General features: G+C 35.3%; 1 protein-coding gene across 5 annotated transcripts in view; it reads right to left on the bottom strand.

The window, feature by feature from the left end:
• AKAP9 (A-kinase anchoring protein 9) overlaps positions 1 to 19,772 on the bottom strand; it is a 100,655-nt gene that overhangs the window by 32,436 nt on the left and 48,447 nt on the right. For 4 of the 5 annotated variants that reach the window (XM_052695692.1, XM_052695694.1, XM_052695695.1 and 1 more), the window contains 10 exons: positions 19,565 to 19,763; positions 17,434 to 17,530; positions 16,477 to 16,569; positions 14,719 to 15,084; positions 13,568 to 13,792; positions 11,660 to 11,800; positions 11,008 to 11,111; positions 10,048 to 10,253; positions 4,715 to 4,926; positions 450 to 612 (listed from right to left, as the gene is read on the bottom strand). In XM_052695692.1, coding sequence (XP_052551652.1) covers positions 450 to 612; positions 4,715 to 4,926; positions 10,048 to 10,253; positions 11,008 to 11,111; positions 11,660 to 11,800; positions 13,568 to 13,792; positions 14,719 to 15,084; positions 16,477 to 16,569; positions 17,434 to 17,530; positions 19,565 to 19,763 — 1,806 coding nt within the window. Of the gene's footprint in view, positions 1 to 449; positions 613 to 2,429; positions 2,770 to 4,714; positions 4,927 to 10,047; positions 10,254 to 11,007; positions 11,112 to 11,659; positions 11,801 to 13,567; positions 13,793 to 14,718; positions 15,085 to 16,476; positions 16,570 to 17,433; positions 17,531 to 19,564; positions 19,764 to 19,772 lie in introns of those variants that run through there. The other variant, XM_052695697.1, reaches the window with a different exon arrangement.

The raw sequence follows: 19,772 nt of genomic DNA, 5'->3' as shown, positions 1-19,772 counted from the left end.
AAGTTTCCATGTTTTTATCTCTGTTTTGTGGATCTAAGTTAAAATCAAGAGGCAGAAGGCACAAAATGGAATTCAAGAAACTATATTTAAATGTAAGATTAATTTTTTTCCTTCCCTATCCCCCACCTTGAGGGTGATGAAATACTAGAATAGGTCAGCTCTGGGAAATCTGCTTTAGCTGACTCTGCTTTGAGCAGGCTTTCAACATGAACTGTTATGTTCTATGACTCTAAGTTGCTAACACTTCAGTTTGATTGCACAGAACAAAATAAATTAATTTTGAGGATAACAACACATATCCAAACTATTATTTTTAATGGAAAGTAATTAAAAAATTGCTGAACAGAATTACACAGCGGTAACATTCTGAAGTTCATTAAGAAACTGATCTAATTTGAAGTTTCTTTACCCAGTTAATAGGTTAATCAGTGCAAAGATTAAAAACTCACCTTCAGCTTTACTAAGCTCCAAAGCCAACTGCTCTCTGGCTTTGGTTTCTTCACTGAGACGTTCTTGCAGCTCTTCCTGATACCTGATAAACTCTGTGGCCTCTTCTTGCTTTTTGAAGGATTCTCGCATGAGTTCTGTCTGGGTAATTTTGGCATGTTCAAGCTACCAGAGGGGAAAATCATAGAGATTAGATAAATTAAATATCTTGTAATAAATAACTGTTCTCTCTCTCATATTTCATCAATAGTGGCTTAGCAGTGTGATGAGAATTCCTACATAATTTCAGTGGACATTGGATAAGATCAGCACATATTCACAGACAAGAACACGAGGACGTTCTGTATAAAAGCATATGCAAACAAACAGTTCTCAGCGTGCTGAACTGAACGAGCTGCCTGGCTAGATACGAGTCTTTTGTTCCGGTAATTTCAGGTTTATGAGTTTACTCTAGATTCACCTTTCTTTACACGAGTAAATATACATGTGAGTAAGCTATCATGCACCATATGCTTAGAATAGCTAAACACAGTGCATAAAACTAGCAGAAGTTTTGATATAAACTGACATAAGTTTCTCATCTCTTTCTCCTCTAAACACAAAAATGAAAAAAGACACCAAGATAATGAAGTACACAATGAATTACACAAAATATGTAATTACAAATGGGCCAATTACCAAGAAGACCTATACTTCTCAACTATTAACATATACAGTCTACATCCAGGTTTGGAAGGACTGAAATACAAACTGATCGATCTGAATGGGGCGTGAGTTCTTGGTGTGTCCAGTACTCAAACTAAGACAACATGTTAACTTCAGAAAAGGAAGTAACGCATATTTCCTGCTTCTCTCCCATTTTTTCCCCTTTAATATTATGGATAACAGGCAAATATTTGTAAGACAGTAACTTTTTTGGCTTTGCTAAGTTTATATTGAACAAGTATCTCTCAATTTCTTTAAAAATAATGGCTTTCTGACCATCTTCACCTCAGGTCACAATTAGCTTGCTTTAAAATTCCAGACAAAAACAGGTTAGGAATATTTTACAAAACATTACACACAAAATTATCCATTTATAAATAAACTGAAACTGAAACAACATTGAAAAGAATGTCTGAGTACATTCTTTTCTGCATTAATTCTCTCCTGTAATACAGTGAATCCAAAGACTTAATTTAATTTCTGGAGCATTCCTTTATGGATGGACATCATTACCTTGAATAGGAGCACTCTGACAAGAGTTTAAAAATGGAACAGATGCAGTTGAATTTTTGCATTGGATTAAAATATTTTAAAAATTGTAGAGCCTTCTTACTCTATTACATTTTGAAGTTCTGCATTTTAAATTCAGAGCCCCTTCTGAGTAAAAGAAAAGTACACAACAAGTTTACTGCATGGAGAAAACAACAAAAAAGGCTTACTGAAATGCATCACATGCACAGTAATGCAGCACTAGGTAAAACTCAAAAATTGTTCACCAGCTCTTTTCAGTAATTACAAGTCAAGGTAATATTCCAAATAATACTAAAAAAAAACTCAAAAAGAAACAGAAACATGAGCACTATTTTTCAAGTACAAAAACTCTCTCATGGGATCATTGGAAGCCATCAGCAAGCTTGTGCTAGTTAATGGTACTACTCAGTGCATGAAAGCTACAAAAGAAAAGTTTAACTGATTGCAGTGCCCTCCCTCCACTTCATAAATAATTCATAGAGGAAAAAAAAAATGTAGTAAGTATAATTGACATACTTTTTAAAAAGATTTTAACTCTATACAAGTTAGTATACATCCATGTCTGCTAAATTCCTTTTGTTGGAAAAAAAAAAAAATTATAACCAAAGCTGTTTCAGAGTTCATTTAAAACTGTCTAGGAAAAATGCTCACTAGCAATACATAGCAAGTTCACAGCATTTTTCACTGCATTCATTCTCTTCTATTTAAGCAGATTTAGATATTAAAATATATATATATATACTTACTGAGTAAGGTGGTGTAGGCAAGGAAATTTTAGAAACAACTTTTAAAATATGCCCTTTTTTTTTGTGTTTGAAGTGAAAAATTGCAGTATTTACAACTACAGAATTATTCTCATCCAAGTGTTCAGTGAAAGGAAAAGGATATGGCAAAGGCACACGAGATTCAACCTCATAAATGTCTTCTTCTTGGCCTTCCGTCCACAGAGGATTCAACAGATTAGCTGCCCAGTACGTGCGGTAAGAATCCATTTCCAAAAGCTGCTGTCACTGTCTTCTTAACTGCCACATCACTATTTTGCACTAGCTAAACTGCCTTTAGAAATTGCTAAGAGAAATTTGTAACAGAACACATACATTTAGCAGTCTGAGAATATGCATCAGTGCTGTCAGTGACAAACCAACTGAGAATCCCCAGGGTCAGAAGAGTAACTGAGGAGAGCAGAAATCCAAGGGGGAGATGCACGAAAACTTCATATGGTCACTCCTAAAAACCCTCCTTGGAGAAGTTTCACATGAAAAAGCAACACAAATCTTCCAGTAGCTGCTGGCAGGTAATTTCCACAGCAGAGAAGCACGATTTTGTTCTACCTGAGCAGGTACATTCCAGCAGACAAGCACGGTAGCAGAACAGAAACTAAAAATGATTTTCCACCTCCCCTATGGCCAATGAAAGAGAAATGCAGAGATGTTGTTGTTCGCCTTCATTCCTGTTCTTCAAGTTAATTGAACAGGAAGAGCTTTCTCGGACTCTGCTTGTTTCAAGACTTTCTGTTAGTATCTCCCAGCCAAAGAACAGGGGAGGGGCCTGATTTATTTACCTGTATATAACACCAGCAGGTGGAATCTGAATTACAACACACCCACTCCGCGTCTTGTCTGAAAGGATTCAAACTACACTTCAGTCTGAACTGTGTGTTTAGACAGGTCTCAAGCAGTCACTTTGAAGATGTTGCCAGGTTTCTCTCACTCTTTAAAGTTTGTTTTATGAAATGCGTAGTGGTTTATATGCACAACACAAATTATTAAGAGGAAAGGTTAAAAATCTTTTCTCTCTGTGATTGATTTAGGCTACTTTTTCCATCCTGCAGTATTTCACGAAGTAACTTAAAGATGTAATATACCAACTCTCAGTATATACAGGAATTGTGTGTAACTCAGTAACAGTACAACAAGACAATGGCAACAGATACTGGCAAAGTCTCAGCTACAAAGTTGTGGAGGTAAAATAAATCTTTCTGATCGATAGAGAATAAACAAAAATAAGCTGCTTAGAATATATTGATTACTTTCACAGGTATCATAAAAAGTACTTTAAAAACATCAGTCACAAAAATAAAATCATTTATGTACAGAACTACTGTGTTTAAACAGCAGCAGCAATATATTTACAAGAAACACCAACTGTAATAGAGAATTGATCATACTTCTATAATTGCAGCATTAATTCTTAATTACTGCAACACTTTGAAGTTGTTTGCATCGCCTGTTAACTCACATATGGATCAGTAGCACAAAGCACATTACAGCCTTTGAATTCTGGTAAAGAACTGAATTTAAAGACTGAGTTTTTCAAATGACACTGACCTAAGAACAGACTGTGAGATACCAAGTATTTTCTCAGTATACCTTCAAACCTCAATTAACAGAGACATACTCCAGAGAGAAACTAAAATCCTACTATGCAAATACCCCTACAGCAAAGAAGAAAGCAATATCCATATGCTGCCTCTTTGGAAGCTATCCATGAGCCACATGTCTCAAACACACACTAGAAAACTGGAGTGCAGACTCCTTTCCTGACAGCAAGAAAGGCATGTGTTTAACCCGCCAGGTTAAAATCATAGTCAGAAGTGGCAGTCAGAGAGCTCCATCTTTTTGATGAATTAATTGACCAAAATATCAAGTGAACCAGGCACAGTTCCCTTCATACCTCTCCCTCCAAATGGGTCTGCTAGATGTGCTCTGACACCTCCTGTCTCATCTCTGGATCGCAGCAAAATGTGAAATGAGCATGAGGAATGAAAGACCACTCCAGATGAATAAACACGCCTAAATTCAGGCATCCTTTGTAGTCCATACAACTCCCAGTGTGAATCTAAATTCATCAGTGAAGTAATGCTGAAGCAGAATTTCTGGAATAGGCACCTGAAGCACTGCGTCAGCTTTGAAAATGAGTATATAGATTTTAGGCACATAAAAAAAAAAAACATTCATGAGAAAAATAAAGAGCACAACAAAAAAATTAAGACACAAAATTCAAAACACATTACTATTAGATCACACACTACCTGATTGGAAGTTTCACTGATAGCTTCCAGAAGTTTTTCAACAGCCGCTTGCAGTCGAGAACTAATATTCAGAACCAGTTCTTCATTTTCAGGGTCTAATTCCACTCCACTTTCTGCAAGATGTTGGCTCAGCAGTCCTTCCTCTCCAGCTCCTGACCACATGCTAATATCATCATCTCCCATATTGCTGCCGTGGTAGGAGGAACAGGACTCTGGAAAAACATCAGTATTGACGTAGACTCTTAGGACTTCAATACATGAAAACTATGAGACATGGTTAGAAACACCAATCAGAGCACGATAAAAATATTTTGTCTTGATCACAAAGACAGAAAGGGAAATATCTTAATAATACTTAATAAAATTTACATAAACAAAACTCAATGTGTTAGCTAAAAATGAGCTAAAAAGGAGAAAGAGAGAGAAAAGGAGATATTAACAGGATCTTTTAGACATACTTTGAGTGTGCTTTGGATTCCTTACTTTTTGGAATAAATTGAGGTAATGACTACAAAACTGTCTTATAAAATATAAACAAAACAAAACAAAACCACTCTGACCATCACTCATTCTTTTCCTTAGTGCCCAGCTACATTAGCATCCTTTAAAACATGACTGCTCCCATTAGTGACGCAAAAACACAGACCTGAGAGAGTAGAAGGCATGACACACATATAATTCAGACAACTTCTCTAGAATACAGAACATCAGCATTCAGCATTGTTTTTAGTAACTTGAAAATTGATTAAAATGAGTAGCTGAACAAGCCAAGTATGGTAACTGCTCCTACTGATGGGCAACATGATATCTTGCTACTCTCAGTCTTCCTGAGGTCTGAATTGGCTTAAAGGCATTTATCCACTTTGGTTGAAAGCAGGAGGCACAGAGTTTGCTTGTGTTATTAAACTGACAGTAATCCACCTAGAAAATACTAAATTAGCTTAATTTAGAATTTATTTAAGCAAGACAAGTGAAAGCACTCTCCTGTTTTAAAATCTCAAATTCAGTATGAAACACTACAGTAGTACATCCCAACAGTAGGTAACTATTCCTGATAAGTGAATGCCTATTGACTTTTTTTTAAATCTTTTAAAAAATTCTTTCAAATTTCAATTTTCCTATCTAGAAAAAATACCGCCTTTAAAGACAGACACAAATTTCAATCTAGTCACAAATGTGAGTGAAGTTGGCAATGACAAGTGAATCTCAGTCTAAAATTCATCTTCTATAACCCTTACATTTTAGTGAATTGCTTGGTTGATAGGTACATCTGAATTGTGCAATGATGAGTGCAAATCAAATAGAAAAATGAACACTATAGAAAATATAGAAAAACAGAAATATGTAGCCTGATGCAAAATCATGTAAGACGCTGACCTCCACCTTGCTACAACCTCCTTTCAGAAGTTGTAGAGAGCGATAAGGTCTCCCCTGAGCCTCCTCCTCTCCAGATCAAACAATCCCAGTTCCTTCATGACACAACATCTCCAGAAGATTTTCAGTAGTTGTAAGAAATAGAAACACTGTTAAATCTAATTTACTCCTCATGGCAGTTGAATACCTAACCCCAATTTGTACTAATCCTCATAATGGTGACCAACATAATCTCTGCTCTGAGTATTAAAACTAAATTCTCCTTCCCCAAGTGCTATTTTTCCTTGATACAAAATAATGAATAGAATACAACCCTCAAAAGCAAACATGTCTTTTCCTAGTGTAAACTCACTCACTGCAATGAAAAAGATTTATAGTTTTTCCTTTGTCATGAAGGTTGTAGTTCAGCATGTCAGATGTCATGGTCCACAAAACCATAAGATACAGTGTTTACTCAGAAGTTTCAGATACAGATATTGTTTATAAGCTCTCAACTGACATTTATGAAGCAGTATCTATTTCATTTGAGATACTTGTGTTACTTGGACCTAAGGTCTCAGTTTACTCCCACACTTCCACAAGGAATTATGTTTAGGGGTTACAAGCTGAAAACCAACAAAAAATTCAGTACAGTTCAGTGAATATAACCACTCACTACTTTTTTCCTCATACACAGGGAAGAAGGAGCTCAGGAAGTACATCACAGGGTTTAATGCTCAAGGGATGCCACAACCACACAGGAGACAGTCCCTCTGCCCCACGTAGAGCACAAAAGGGGCTCTTTCATGGTGATTTCTGGCTCCAGCCTCCAAACTCACCCAATTACTTTGCAGAAATGCTGTTAACTTCAAATGGTATGTTTTATGGCTGAACTTGGAACTTTACTCTCAATTCTAGAAATGAATTCCTGTGTTAGCCAATAGTTCAGCCGAGGTCTCAACTAAACTTCTATATGCTGTGTAAGTGAAGTTAACAATTATAAGCGCGTGACCTTAATGATCCAGCTCCTAAAATGCTGAAACAACTCAGCAGAAACAGCAACCTGAACTTTGCTTGTCAATAAAATGGGTTATGCTCAGAAGGTCAGAGATGATTTACTTTAGTGAATGCATTATTTTTTTCTATTTTATTATCAAAATTTTATTCCTACAAATTTCCTAAGCAGTTTAAAAGGAAGTTTGTTTAGCATGTTGTAGTAAATACAAAACATGCAGAGCTCAAAATGCACAGATAGCATCTATCTACTTCTATCTTCCAGAAAACAAAGGTACATTTTCTTAAGAGATCATGTTCTTTTGGGCCATTCTGTGGGAGTATTGAAAATGAGCAGCATCAGCCCTGAGAGCACAAGCAGAATACTTCTATTTAAAGTAGAATTGAATACTTCAGCTGATGAAACAGCAAAGTGACTAGAAGGGCTATCTGAGCTGACTGGCAGAACTACAAGCACAGGAAGAATGCTGTTGAGATGTTTTGAAAGAGAGAAAAAAAAATAAACTGCAAATACTACATCAGAAGTCAGTTACACTCTCTACATTCACTCATTACAACCATTGCTGATTTGAGTCTCCTTTAATCCTTACTCGTTGGGTTTTTTTTGCTTTTTTTTCACTTCTGCATCATTATTTCTGATCACTAAAAAGATATTATAATACACAACAGGTATGTAGACAGCTGATAGCCCAGTGCAGCTCTGTGCTAAGGGGGAACCACAATAACAGACAAATTGTTCTGTAAAAATAACAGTGAATCCTTAGGTGCAGTTTTAAAACCCATTAATAGCAAACATAAGAGTATTGACAATGATAAAGTAGACCTTCATTGCCAGTGGAATTGAATACATTTCCCTTTTGTTTAAGAAAGTACACTTTCATCAGAAATCTCCAAAAGAACAGGGTCTGTAGTGCATTTAGATAACAGTATTATGAAGGCACAGTATTATATTCTGCCCACCCAATATATCAAAGAAAGGTAGTCTTCTGTGTTCTCCCACGTGTATGTAACACAAACAATCCCTACTAAGAAATGTTACTGACAACAATTTGTGACAAGTACACACATTGCTGTGGAGGAGCAGGCAAAAAGCGAAAGCACATAGTGTGCAGTGTGCGTGAGTGTGCAGAGCAAAGGGCAGTAATGACATGTCAGCCCTTTGTACAGAGTTACATACTTTCCTCTGAAAACGGGGAGCAATATTCACAGCAAATGAGAATGTGGGAGAAAACAGCAGAAAGTGCTCTAATAGGCATGATATAACTAGGAAATAGCATCAGTGAATACTCCAGTTAACAACTCAACAAATACAACTGTGATGACCTCTAATCACTTATTTCATAACTGGAACACATATCTATTTCTTTGAGCAAAGTAAGTGTGAAAATCCCAATGCTTGTTACACTACACAATGAGAGCACAAAGAATACAAAAAAAATTTATAAACTGTTATTTTCCATACAGAAAGTTGAAGTCTAAAATGCAATTCATATAAATTTAAAGACCACCTTGTATTACAGTAGGAAGTGATAAACTTTGACCTTGGCCATTGTTGTTATCATTTGGCTAAGAGACAGTGTGGAAGACAGGCAGCTGGCTATGGCTGAAGATACTATAAATTGTTTCAACATAAGCAAACTATACCCACTTCATTTCCCATTCCAAAGTAAAATGGAAAAGCACTCACTTTTGAATAAAGTGATTCTTTCAACTCTAGCACTTGGGCAAGTACCAAAAATTTAGGACAGAAGCTTAGTTGCCCAATCCAAAACGTGGGGAAAAAAAAGGCAGAGCCTCAAAAATCTGGGTTTTCAAAAAGTATGTTAATTTTCCTCACAATTAAATACAGCAAATAGAAAATAGAAGTTATGAGGATTACAACAGTACTATAGAAGTAAAAATGTTTTTAACTTAAAAAAAGTTCAAGAATCCTTAGATAGCAGCTATACACATTTCACTGCAGATAACCGTTAGAGACATCAACTGAAAGAGATGCCACTGTGCTTCAAGTCATACATCCTTTCTTAACTTGCCTCCAAGCTTAATGTGACCTACATTTACAGGTAAAAGGAATCAGTAATATTTAATAATCTATCCTCTGAATGAAAGAGATAAAGTTTGTCTTTATTTACCATTTGTATTATTACTCTGTAGCACATGTTTTCTTAATAATGAAATATAGTATTTGCCTTACAGGTTCTTTTGCATTCACACTAGTTGAACTTCCAAACAAAACCAGATATATCATGTGTTTTCCCCTGAACTGATCTGCTGCACACTGCAGATCCCTAAGACCCAGGATGAATACATGCATCCTTATACTGGCTCCTTTTATCGTGGGTACCTAAATGACAGTACAACAGAGTTCTTATTCTTGCCCAAAAGAGAAATAAACAGACAATATCTTACTATAATCACAGCAAACTAAGCAGTTCTGGGAAACCTGGGAGCAAATCTGGGAAAGTTCTTACTTACTAATAAGCAAACAAATGCTCCTATAGGCTCCTGCCAACCAGCACTATTCCAAACAGATGATGGGCAAGGCTTGGCAGTCAGAAAGTTCCCAGAACTGTTTCCAAAAGGCTGTTTACAAGCTACCAACGTATTTATAGGAGGCTAAGGAAGTGCACAAGCTTAAATACAGGCGTCCCATGTCAGATGCTCTCTACATGCTACCTGTATTAGCAGAGATACAGCCTTTGAAACCAGCTCCCGTTCCCACATGCATAGAGAAGAAGGTGTCAAGTTGGTGAAAGATGCATGAAGCTACTTTTCATTCTCTTATTCTTTGCCTTCCTCAACAGGAACATATTTATTTTTCTACATCTCAATCACTTTCCCATTCTGTTGCAGGCTTTGCAAAAGGACACTGGATATGAGTCATAAGCGTCTGGGTCATACTCAAAAAAAAATCAAAGAACAGCAAATGCAAATTGTTATGAAATAGAAAATCATCCAATAAGTACCTTTTTCATATCCCACACGGATAGTAGGTTTTACGGAATCCTCTGCCTCTGTGTCCCACCCAGCTGGTTTGGAAGGCTGGACTTTCCCAGACCTATCCAGTAACACAAGAACATGGCGACCAATTGTTTCTTCCATGGCCACAGTCGTCTTAACAACTTCCAAAAGAATCTTCATGAGTTTCTCATTAGCCTTCTGATAAACATGCCTGCCAGACAGAAATTAATCAGACATTTAATTTTCCTCTGCTTTCAATGGAAGTGTTATCCCTTTACAAACCTTGCAACTAGGAAAAATTGGAATGGAATCAGTAAAATAAAGATTTCTTTAGGACTGAAAAACAGATAATATACACAAACATTAAAAAGCACATTTGTGTTAAAAGACGGTTTTTTAAAAATAAAGATATGTACTTCCATCACTTACATTTTTTATACTTATATTCTTAGATTTTTTCTAGATTTTCTTTTAAAGTGGTCAGAGATTCACCTTTGCCTGGTATTCATTTAAAACTTACTCTTTTTTTCATTTAAAAGTACTCTTTTTTCAAGACGACAACTATAGATTGCTCATCTACGTAGATTACAGAAGTTACAGAATACTCAAAATGTATTATCATATACAATAATTACATAATTAATATGAATTTTATATATATAAAATACAATGTGTTATGTATACACCTCCATTGAAATTATTATTCTATACAGGAAAGACATAGTAAAACTAAAATTTGATTAATTCTCTATGCATTAGAAAACCAGGCTTTATAAAACAAAATTTTGTTTCATCTTAAGTCTGTAAACTTAGAAATATACTTATTTAAAATCTAAAAGTACCGTTATCATGAACTTCCATCACAATAAAGCTTATAAATATTATTAACTTCAGAGCAAGAACATAATAAAAAGATTTTTTCTTTTTTTTTAAGGAGTATTTTCTTAATTAACAGTTCTAAGCACCTTTCTTTAGAAAGCAGAGCTGAAGATACTTCATCCGGCTTTCTTCCTTCATCTTCATCCTTAGAGATTTCCTCTCTCACATCATTTTGGTTTTCATTTTCATTCTGAGCAAGTTTTTGCAGAGGGAGAGAAGACAAAATAGAGAGAAATCCTGTCATGCCAGAAAACACATATTCTTCCAAGAAGCAGTAAAATATGAAATTTAGAACTGAAATCAGCTGTGTGCCATTAATAAATTTTTGCATGAAAGCACAAATCAAGAAACACTTTTCCCAGGCAGAAAAAGTTAAACTAAAACAAACGAAAACAAAACAGGAAGTCCAAGGCAGGGTGTATTAGAAAGCACTTTGTTATGCTGATTAAACAGTCCTTGTGCTTTCAGTTGTTGTTGCTATAGCAATATGAATATGAACTTACCTGAGCAAACAGCTATATTAATCCCCACCTACAAGCTGCCAAACTTGCTTCTGCTGCCCTGAAGTAGAAACTATGTCTACCAGTACCTTAAACTCTAACAGTTCTTAAACTTGCTCCATTCAAGAAGTACCCTACATTTTTTTAGGAAACTATATTACATCAAAAACAGTTGCAGTAAAAGCAAATCATAGTTTTATTTGTCACAGCTGCCAACAAAGCCAAAGTCCACACTCACCTCTGTTTGCGTGCTGCTGTTCTGTAGCTCACGGAAGAGCCTCTCTTTTCCAGGAACAGGATGTTGTCTCAACGATTTCAGTTCTTCCAAAAGCATTCTCTCTCTTTCTGCAGCCAGGTTGTCATTCTCCATTGAGACACGCTAAGAAAGAAGTGGCACAGATTAGTTTTTAAGCTTCTGAGTACCAGGGAGTCCTGTCACTTCTAATTTTTTACATATTTTGCACAGTGAAAATTCAGTCAACTTCTTTAAATGGCTACAAGGAGGCTGAAAGCTTTCTAGAACTAAACTCAGTCAATAGTACTTTTGGTATCTTATAGCTTATTTAAGATTTTCCTACAATTTCTGTGCTCTTTATGAAATAAGGTGGTCACAATGTAAACTGGAAGTTTAACATCTAAATGTCACGTGCCATCGTACATACACTGAACTACAGAGAAAAAAACATGAAAATAAGTTCTTTTAAAAAGCTACACATGTTTTTTTAGAATTGCTGGAAGTGTTCAAGGCTTAAAAGTGATGTATAAATTCCAATGCAGATCTTATGTATGTAAACATCTTTGACACACACAAAAAAAAACAGAGAAAAGCTAACAGCACAAGTTGTAATATTTTCCTTCAGTTTACTACCCCAGACAAATGATTCAGCTGCAAATCAGCACAGATATAAAGGCTAATGTGTATATATATTAAAAGGAAATATTACCAGGATAAATGATACAAAAACATCTATAAAGTAGGTGAGAGGAACTGATAACTGTCACTGTACAAGAACCAGAAAACCAGAATACAAGTGACTTGCACTCTAGTTTCCCAAGCTCCTTGATCCCCAAATTAAGCAGAACAGTTTAGGTAAAATCTGAAGGAAACAAAGTTTCACTCCACAGTGAAATTAAAGAATTTTAGAATACACGGATTATTATTTCCACATGTAACATTACAGTTTTGGAAATAAATTAGAGCAAGAAAAATTCTTCTGAATTCAGGCTTATTTGGCCTTTCAATTTGTCAACCTTCAAGGATTTGAAGACAAGTCTGTAAGTGATGTTTTTTTTTTTGAAGACTCAATTACTAAGACAAATTAATGAGCTTAATGAGTTCCATTATGCAGCAGTGTTTCCCACCAAATCACACTGACTTCATTTCATTCTAACATAATCCATAAGAACTTCATTGTTCATGATTAAAAAAAAAAAAAAGATTGCCAAAGCACTTTGTCCTACTTGAAATGACTTCCCCATCCAGGATGTCTTTGGCATTTGTTGGCACACATATACACTTAGAAATTCCTGCCAGCTTCCAAAGCCTTGCTCCATTCAAGCAAAACATTTTTTTTTTTTATTAAAGAAGCAGCAGGTGATGCTGCAGAAAAACAGTGAACAAACCTCTGTTCTATAAAATTGAGCTGACTTGGGGAAAAGGAAAAAAAAAAGTGATGGAAGGAGCATGACACATTAGCTAGAAACTAGACTAGCCAAAGTGACTACTGAAAGTCCGTGTTCCCCTAAACAACCAGGTTTGTGTTTCACAGCCCTCAAAACAATCACACTAATGCCAAAAGAAGGAAAAAGGAAAATGGGTGGTGGGGAAGAGAGCTCTGCAGGAAGATGCAGATATGTTGAAGTTACAACTTCAAGTGGATATGAGAAAAACTACAGCATTCAGTAGTATTTCCAGCTGTGACTGGGGGCTCTGTTGATGTGCTTGCTAACCTGCATCCTGCACAGGGCCACGTAATTGGAATGTGGCATATATATGTATGTGTGTATACATAAGCACAGACATGTTCATGTGTGCATGCCTACATTAAAGATGTGTGTGAATAGATACATAAGTATTAAATAAACCTGAGCGGTGAGGTTGGTTGGCTAAACCATTGTTAGTTCATTGTGTCAGGTACCACATTACCTCGGCTAATTGCACTTTAAGACTCTCAAGCTCTGCTAGAAGTTGCTCTTGATTTTCTTTCTGACGTTCCATTTGCTGCATATGGCCTTGTCTCAGTAATTCTGTTGCCTGCTGATGCTCCTGATACTGCCGGACCAGTTCCTGACGCATATCTTCCAAGCGTTCCTCATATATCAACAGCTGACTTGATGTTTCCATGTCTGATGCTGCCATCACATTGTTGCACTGAAATATTGTAATTATTTTAACATTTCATGTCCAAAGACAGATACTAGGAAAGATTTTAAATACATTTTACAAAATACTTTCACAAATTAAAATGGATATTGCTAAGGCATTAACTTCTTGCCTGTTTCTTGGAAAGCCTACATTCTCCATTTAAAAAAGCTTTTCAAAAAGCCTTTTAGCTGACGTGGCAGACATATACGTTTCTGAGGGAGTGAGTGAGTGAGAGAGTGTGTGTGTACTGCAACAGAAGTTTGAGAGAATAGCATCATGCAACTCAGGAACATTATAATTCCTGACATATTCACTATCAAGATAATACAGGAGTCAAATATTTAACTATTACACAAATTTGAAAGAGTAATTTTTTGCTCTAGCTGGTACCAAATTCAATAAAGAGCAAAAGTACCCTAGGATTAAATAAGAGGCTGCTTTTAACATATTTATTATAGATCTTTTCCTTCAACTCATATTTCTGAAATGCTTAACATGAGATTCAGTAATATTTACATATTACTTTCATAATTTTTGTTTTCAGATTATATTCTTTATCACAAGGGACTCTAACTCTTCAAAACACAATCTATTCCATGCACAAGCAGTAGAAAACAATACCTTAAAAGGTCTTTATATCATTTACTGTTTGCAATACAGTTTTAACAAAAAATAGAAAAACCTGTTTTCCCACAATCAATGGGAATTCCCTTCCTCACAGCATAGCAGAATGCTATCATAATGTGGTAGAGTATTGAAACAAAGGTAAATAATTTGAGACCTAAAGTTGTCATCCCTTTTAAAGGCAAAAGAAAACATTCTAATTTTCATCTTAATTTCTTTCTTTGGTGCCTTCACATTGAAATGGAACTATATTCAAATATGTTATTCAAATGTATTATTATACTTCACCTATCTTTTTTTAAACTCACCAGTGTTTCTTCTGCCATATGCCCTTGGACATGGGAGAAAAGCCCTTCAGCAGTCACTGATTCATGTGTGGTCTGTCCCAACACATAATCAGACTTGGTGTTAGAATGAAGCTGTTCTCTAAGCAAGCCTATCTCACCAGACTCTTCACTGAGTTCCTTGCAAAGTGATTTCAGTTCTTCATGTTTGCATTTTTCTGTTTCTTTCTTGAGAGGGCCATCAACCTCTTCTATTCTACGTTCCCTTTTCATTTCAGAATGCATTCCCTGTTGATGCACAATTTGTGCTTGTGTTTCTTCTTTCTTCTGCCTCGCAATTCTTGATAATTCACTCTGTTTGGCAAATGCTACACTCATTGACACAATTACCTGAAGAAATGAGAAAAATATGCATTAATTTATACTTCACAGTATCTCTTTCTGCAGAAGACATCTCCCTGTTTACCATCAATAATATAAATACAAGTACTAAAAGTTCTGATCTATGATTTTATTATTTTTTAAATAGAAGCAAATACAAAGGTAAAAGAATATAGATATTATAATACATCCATAATATAAAATAGTCTAGAATCTACAAGGTGAGTCAGAGAAATGCAGCCATTTTAAGCTTTCTCTATCCATCCAAGCATCATCCATAAATATTCCACTGACACTGATTTTGGGCAGCAGAGCCTTATGCTTGATATTCAGCACAAGTATTTACTTGACCAGAAGGAAACTTCTACAAGTACTATAAAGTTGCAGTTCCAGTTAACAACAGATTAGTAACTTTTTCATTGCTAAGCATCTCCATTTAACACAAATAACCCATTTTCTATCACATAAGCACTTCTTTGCTAATTTAGGATAGTAAATGAGATAGATGAAACATTTACTCTAGAAATTTGGATTGATTAAATTAATGTCATCATATATTACATTTTTCTGAACTCTGATCACAAACCTTTTGAAGAAGCATTCTCTCACTTTTTACCAGTTTTTAATTAATACTAATTTAATTATCTTGTTTTTATGTCATCATACTGGCATAAATGCATAAAAAGCAGAGATAATTCATTCCAATTCAAAAGGAAGTGAAAATGCCTTTGGGAATCAAATAATGATAAATCCACAACGATTTAATATACTCTTATCTATAAAGCCTAAGGAAAGTCACTAGATCCAATAAAAACTCCATTTTACACCAAACACTAAAATGCACAACTAAATATGATCAGAAAATATGTGAAACTGTTAACATCTTTTGAATTGACCAGCTGTGAAGCCTGAAAGTAGCAAGAAACCCACTCCCTAAGCCTCTGGATTTTCTGAATAAATACAAGTAATGAGAACGGCTGCGTGTCATCTGTATTCGTTGGAGTTTTAAAAGAAAACACCACCTTGCACACGAACAAATATTATGTGGTAGGAACAGGGCACCAGTCGAAGGATGGCTGGGTACAAATGAAAAGCCATGAAACCAAACAATAGGGTTGTTGGACACACTGAACACAGTGAATGAATTCCATAGTAAAGAACAAACAAACACACACAAAGAAACAAACCAAAAATCCCAAAAGACCCACACAACCAAAATGTTTCAGAAAGCTTATTAAAAAGACTTTCATATTCAGAATCAGAAGGAATCAAATCTTTGATTAAAAAAAGGAAAAACTGAATTTAGCATACAATATTCCAACTCTGTCAACTATCAGGAACAATAAATAAAAGTGCCAGTATTTTAAAGCATATTTTGAAGTAACAAAATAAAAGCAATACCTTTGCTATTTCTTCTTCTAATCTTTCCTGGTACTGTTTTTCTAGCAATTGTACAACATCCTGATCATTTTTCATTTCAATTTCATTAGCAAGCTGTAAAAAAACAAAAAAAACAAACAGGAAATCTCAAATTGTGTATTTGCATTTTTATTTCATGATTTTAAATGCTTTAAGAGATTATTTTTCCCTCAATCGGCTCATCCCTATTTCATAGAAACAACAGAATTTTGTACCACAAAATAAAAGAAAGGGTAAAGGACTCCCCCCCCCCACACACACATTTCTGCGCCAAAATAATTTTAGAAGTTGAGTTTGAAAGGACTGATTTTCTAGCACTATTTGAACAATCAAAATGCAGAGAAATCAAGGGAGAAATCACAGCAGAAAACAACATCACTATATCTCACAGTGGAGAATTTCTGAGCAAGGTTTAAAGCAATACTAGAGAAGGAATGTATGGAGCCTCTTCCATTTGCATTTGGTTTCTAAGATCTTTGGGACTGTTTTTTTCCACAGTTTCTTCTAAATTGTGCAGTCTATACTTAAAAAGTATTGGGATTTCACTTAAATATTTTTTCCATAAGTAGCCTTTAAAGAAAAGTGTCAATATTTTAAAAAAACCTGAAGAAACCAACATTTGAACACCAACATTTTTCCACTTTTAAGAGTGGAAGCAGTCCAATCCAAAAAATTTTGTTTCAGAGAATCAATACAAAATAAAAATTAAAATGGAAAAGACAGGACCAATAAAGCAAGTTTATGTCTTATAATTTCTAGAAGTCTTTTTTTGCAAGATTTCTTTTTTAATTTTCCCTAATGTGGGCAGTCAAGTGCAGAACATAGTACTGAGATAATTACTTTATTACTATCAAATGTTAGTATTTCAATTTCATCTGATAGCCCATAGCATCTAAATTATATCCACTGTTATTAATTGTCAACTGAGTTATATGGTACCTCCAATGCTGCATCGTCTCTCTGCTGATGAGGATTTTCAGTGCACTTCACTTTCCTGAAGGACTCTTTTACCTTTATTTGTGAATTTGGGGATATACTAAGAAAGTAAAAGAAGCAGAGAGAGCAGGGTTTAAAATAAAATAAATGTTTCAGTATGCATTATTTTTTCTTTCATTCAAATATGCACCTATATGAATGTGCATATGCACCATGCAAATTCAAAGACCAACAACTGCAAATATTTTCTTGACAACATCTCTCTCCCCTCATCACTAATTTCATATACTCTTACTTCATATTTCATCTGCCTTCCATACATCAGACTCCATCAATAAAAGACTTCTTAACATCAGTTTTGCCAATGCCACCCAAACAACTGTTTTACAGCTAGTTGAGAACACGTAGTGCCCACTGACTACAAAATTAAAGTGAATACTACAGTGCCTGCTTGAATCATTAGGATTTGATTCGTCACTCAAATGACTCAGTAAGAAATGGAGTACACATGAAAACAGTAAGAAATCCAGTATGATTGAGTTTATATTTAAATATCAACATGTCGAAATACATTTAGTGCTGCAGAAAAAAAAAAAAAAAAAAAAAAGACAAAACAAAACATACATGAAAACTGCAGTTCTCCTTTCCTATCATACTGAAAAGGACTTAACAGAATATGCTGTCAAAAGGGTAAGATATAGTACCAAACCAGAAAAATCTCTGTGATCTCCTAGCACAAAGGAATGAAAAGCTTGCTAAGAGGGTGGAAAACTGCTTATTAGAAGGTAAATGTTGCCTGTGAGATTTACAGTCTTAATCTGCACTTGGTCAAAAAGCTTTTTGCTTTTCTTTTGCTCAAATCTGAGTTAAAGAATCCTGAAGTGGGAGTCCAAAATGATAATTTTATGATCTTTTCCATTTTTAGCTACAAAAACTAACCCGATATTTTTAGCATCCGTTAAACTTAATGAAGACCAGAAATATATTTTAAGGAATGAAAAGAACACTGTTTATAAGACAGGAGAACAGAAATAACTGAAGATATTGTAAGATACTCTTACAGTAAGGGAAAAGTAGCTGTTTGAGTTTTAATGGTTGAAGGAAAACATTTTTATCTTCATTTGTCTCAGCTTCTAAGAATTCATCTTACCTTAGTCCTTAGGCCTTTTTAAAAGACTGCTTTGGTAAGTGTATAAAATAATCGACAATTTGTAGAAAAATATAAACAACTTCTCCTCCCTCCTAAGTAACATCTCTTATTGCTACTGTGACTCTTTGTTTTCCCTTTACAGCCAGGCACTGGCTGACAAACAAACACTGACAGTTCTCTCTCAAATAAAAGTACAGCAAGAGCAATGAAAAATGCATAAATACTGAACGGATTTGGAGTACATTAAATGAAACAACTGAAAAGCAACAAACAAGAGAGGATGCTGAACAGATCAAAATCAAAAGCACCCACTTCTCCCTAAACACACCCACTGATTCTAGTCAAAGAATCATCATCAACAACAGGCTTTGAAGTTGTCAGGATTCCCCCCAAGGAACATTACTTCTTCCAGGTTGGAATGGCCATACTGGCCAGGGCCAGGAAGAGGCTGATGAGCATGCCCATGACTTGGTGAAAGCCAGAACCTGCTAAGGTAACCTCAATTCTGCCACAAACTTTATTGCTATATATTCTCCAACACTACCGATTCCACACAGCTATGCTAGAGTACATATGGTACAGCGTAAAGCCAACTACAGTGCCTGGAGCTTCAAGGGTGGTCAAGTTTTCAGCAGCCTACTGAGTTGGAAGTTTTGAACTTACAGTTAAAATGTTCATATATATGAAGTGATGCTTGTATACTATTCCAATGAACAGAACTCCCTCTATTCACTATAAAAGTACAATACAACACATTTTACAATATTTTTTAGTTCTAAATGCTGCACTATGTTGTTCACAATGTTTATGTAATTTCTTGGCAGCAATCAATATCTCTTGAAAGAACAAAAGACTGTGAGTGATGTGTTTATAAATAATTTCTCAAACTTCAAAGTAAAATACATAGGTTTACATGAACAGTTATTTGGAGCACTTCTGTCTGTACGGAGTACAAAGTTGTAAGCATTAAAAAACTGATTATACCTTGTGCAGTCAGAGGATACCTCATCACTCTGAAGCTTATCCTGTAAATGCACAATCTCTGCTGTGTACCTCTCTTCACTTTCTTTCAGTTGTTGCTGGAAATAAGACCTGAGGTGCTCCACCGCTTGAGCATGTTGTTCTTCAAGTTGTGTTTTAACATTCTCCATCTCCTTCCAACAGTGCTCATGAATTTTAGGATCTATATGCA

This window comes from Tympanuchus pallidicinctus, unplaced genomic scaffold, assembly GCF_026119805.1.
Source record: "Tympanuchus pallidicinctus isolate F22 unplaced genomic scaffold, pur_lepc_1.0 scaffold3, whole genome shotgun sequence".
Classification (NCBI taxonomy): Eukaryota; Metazoa; Chordata; class Aves; order Galliformes; family Phasianidae; genus Tympanuchus; species Tympanuchus pallidicinctus.
The sequence above is the reverse complement of the archived record's forward strand: the minus strand, read 5'-3'. Positions and strand labels throughout refer to the sequence as shown.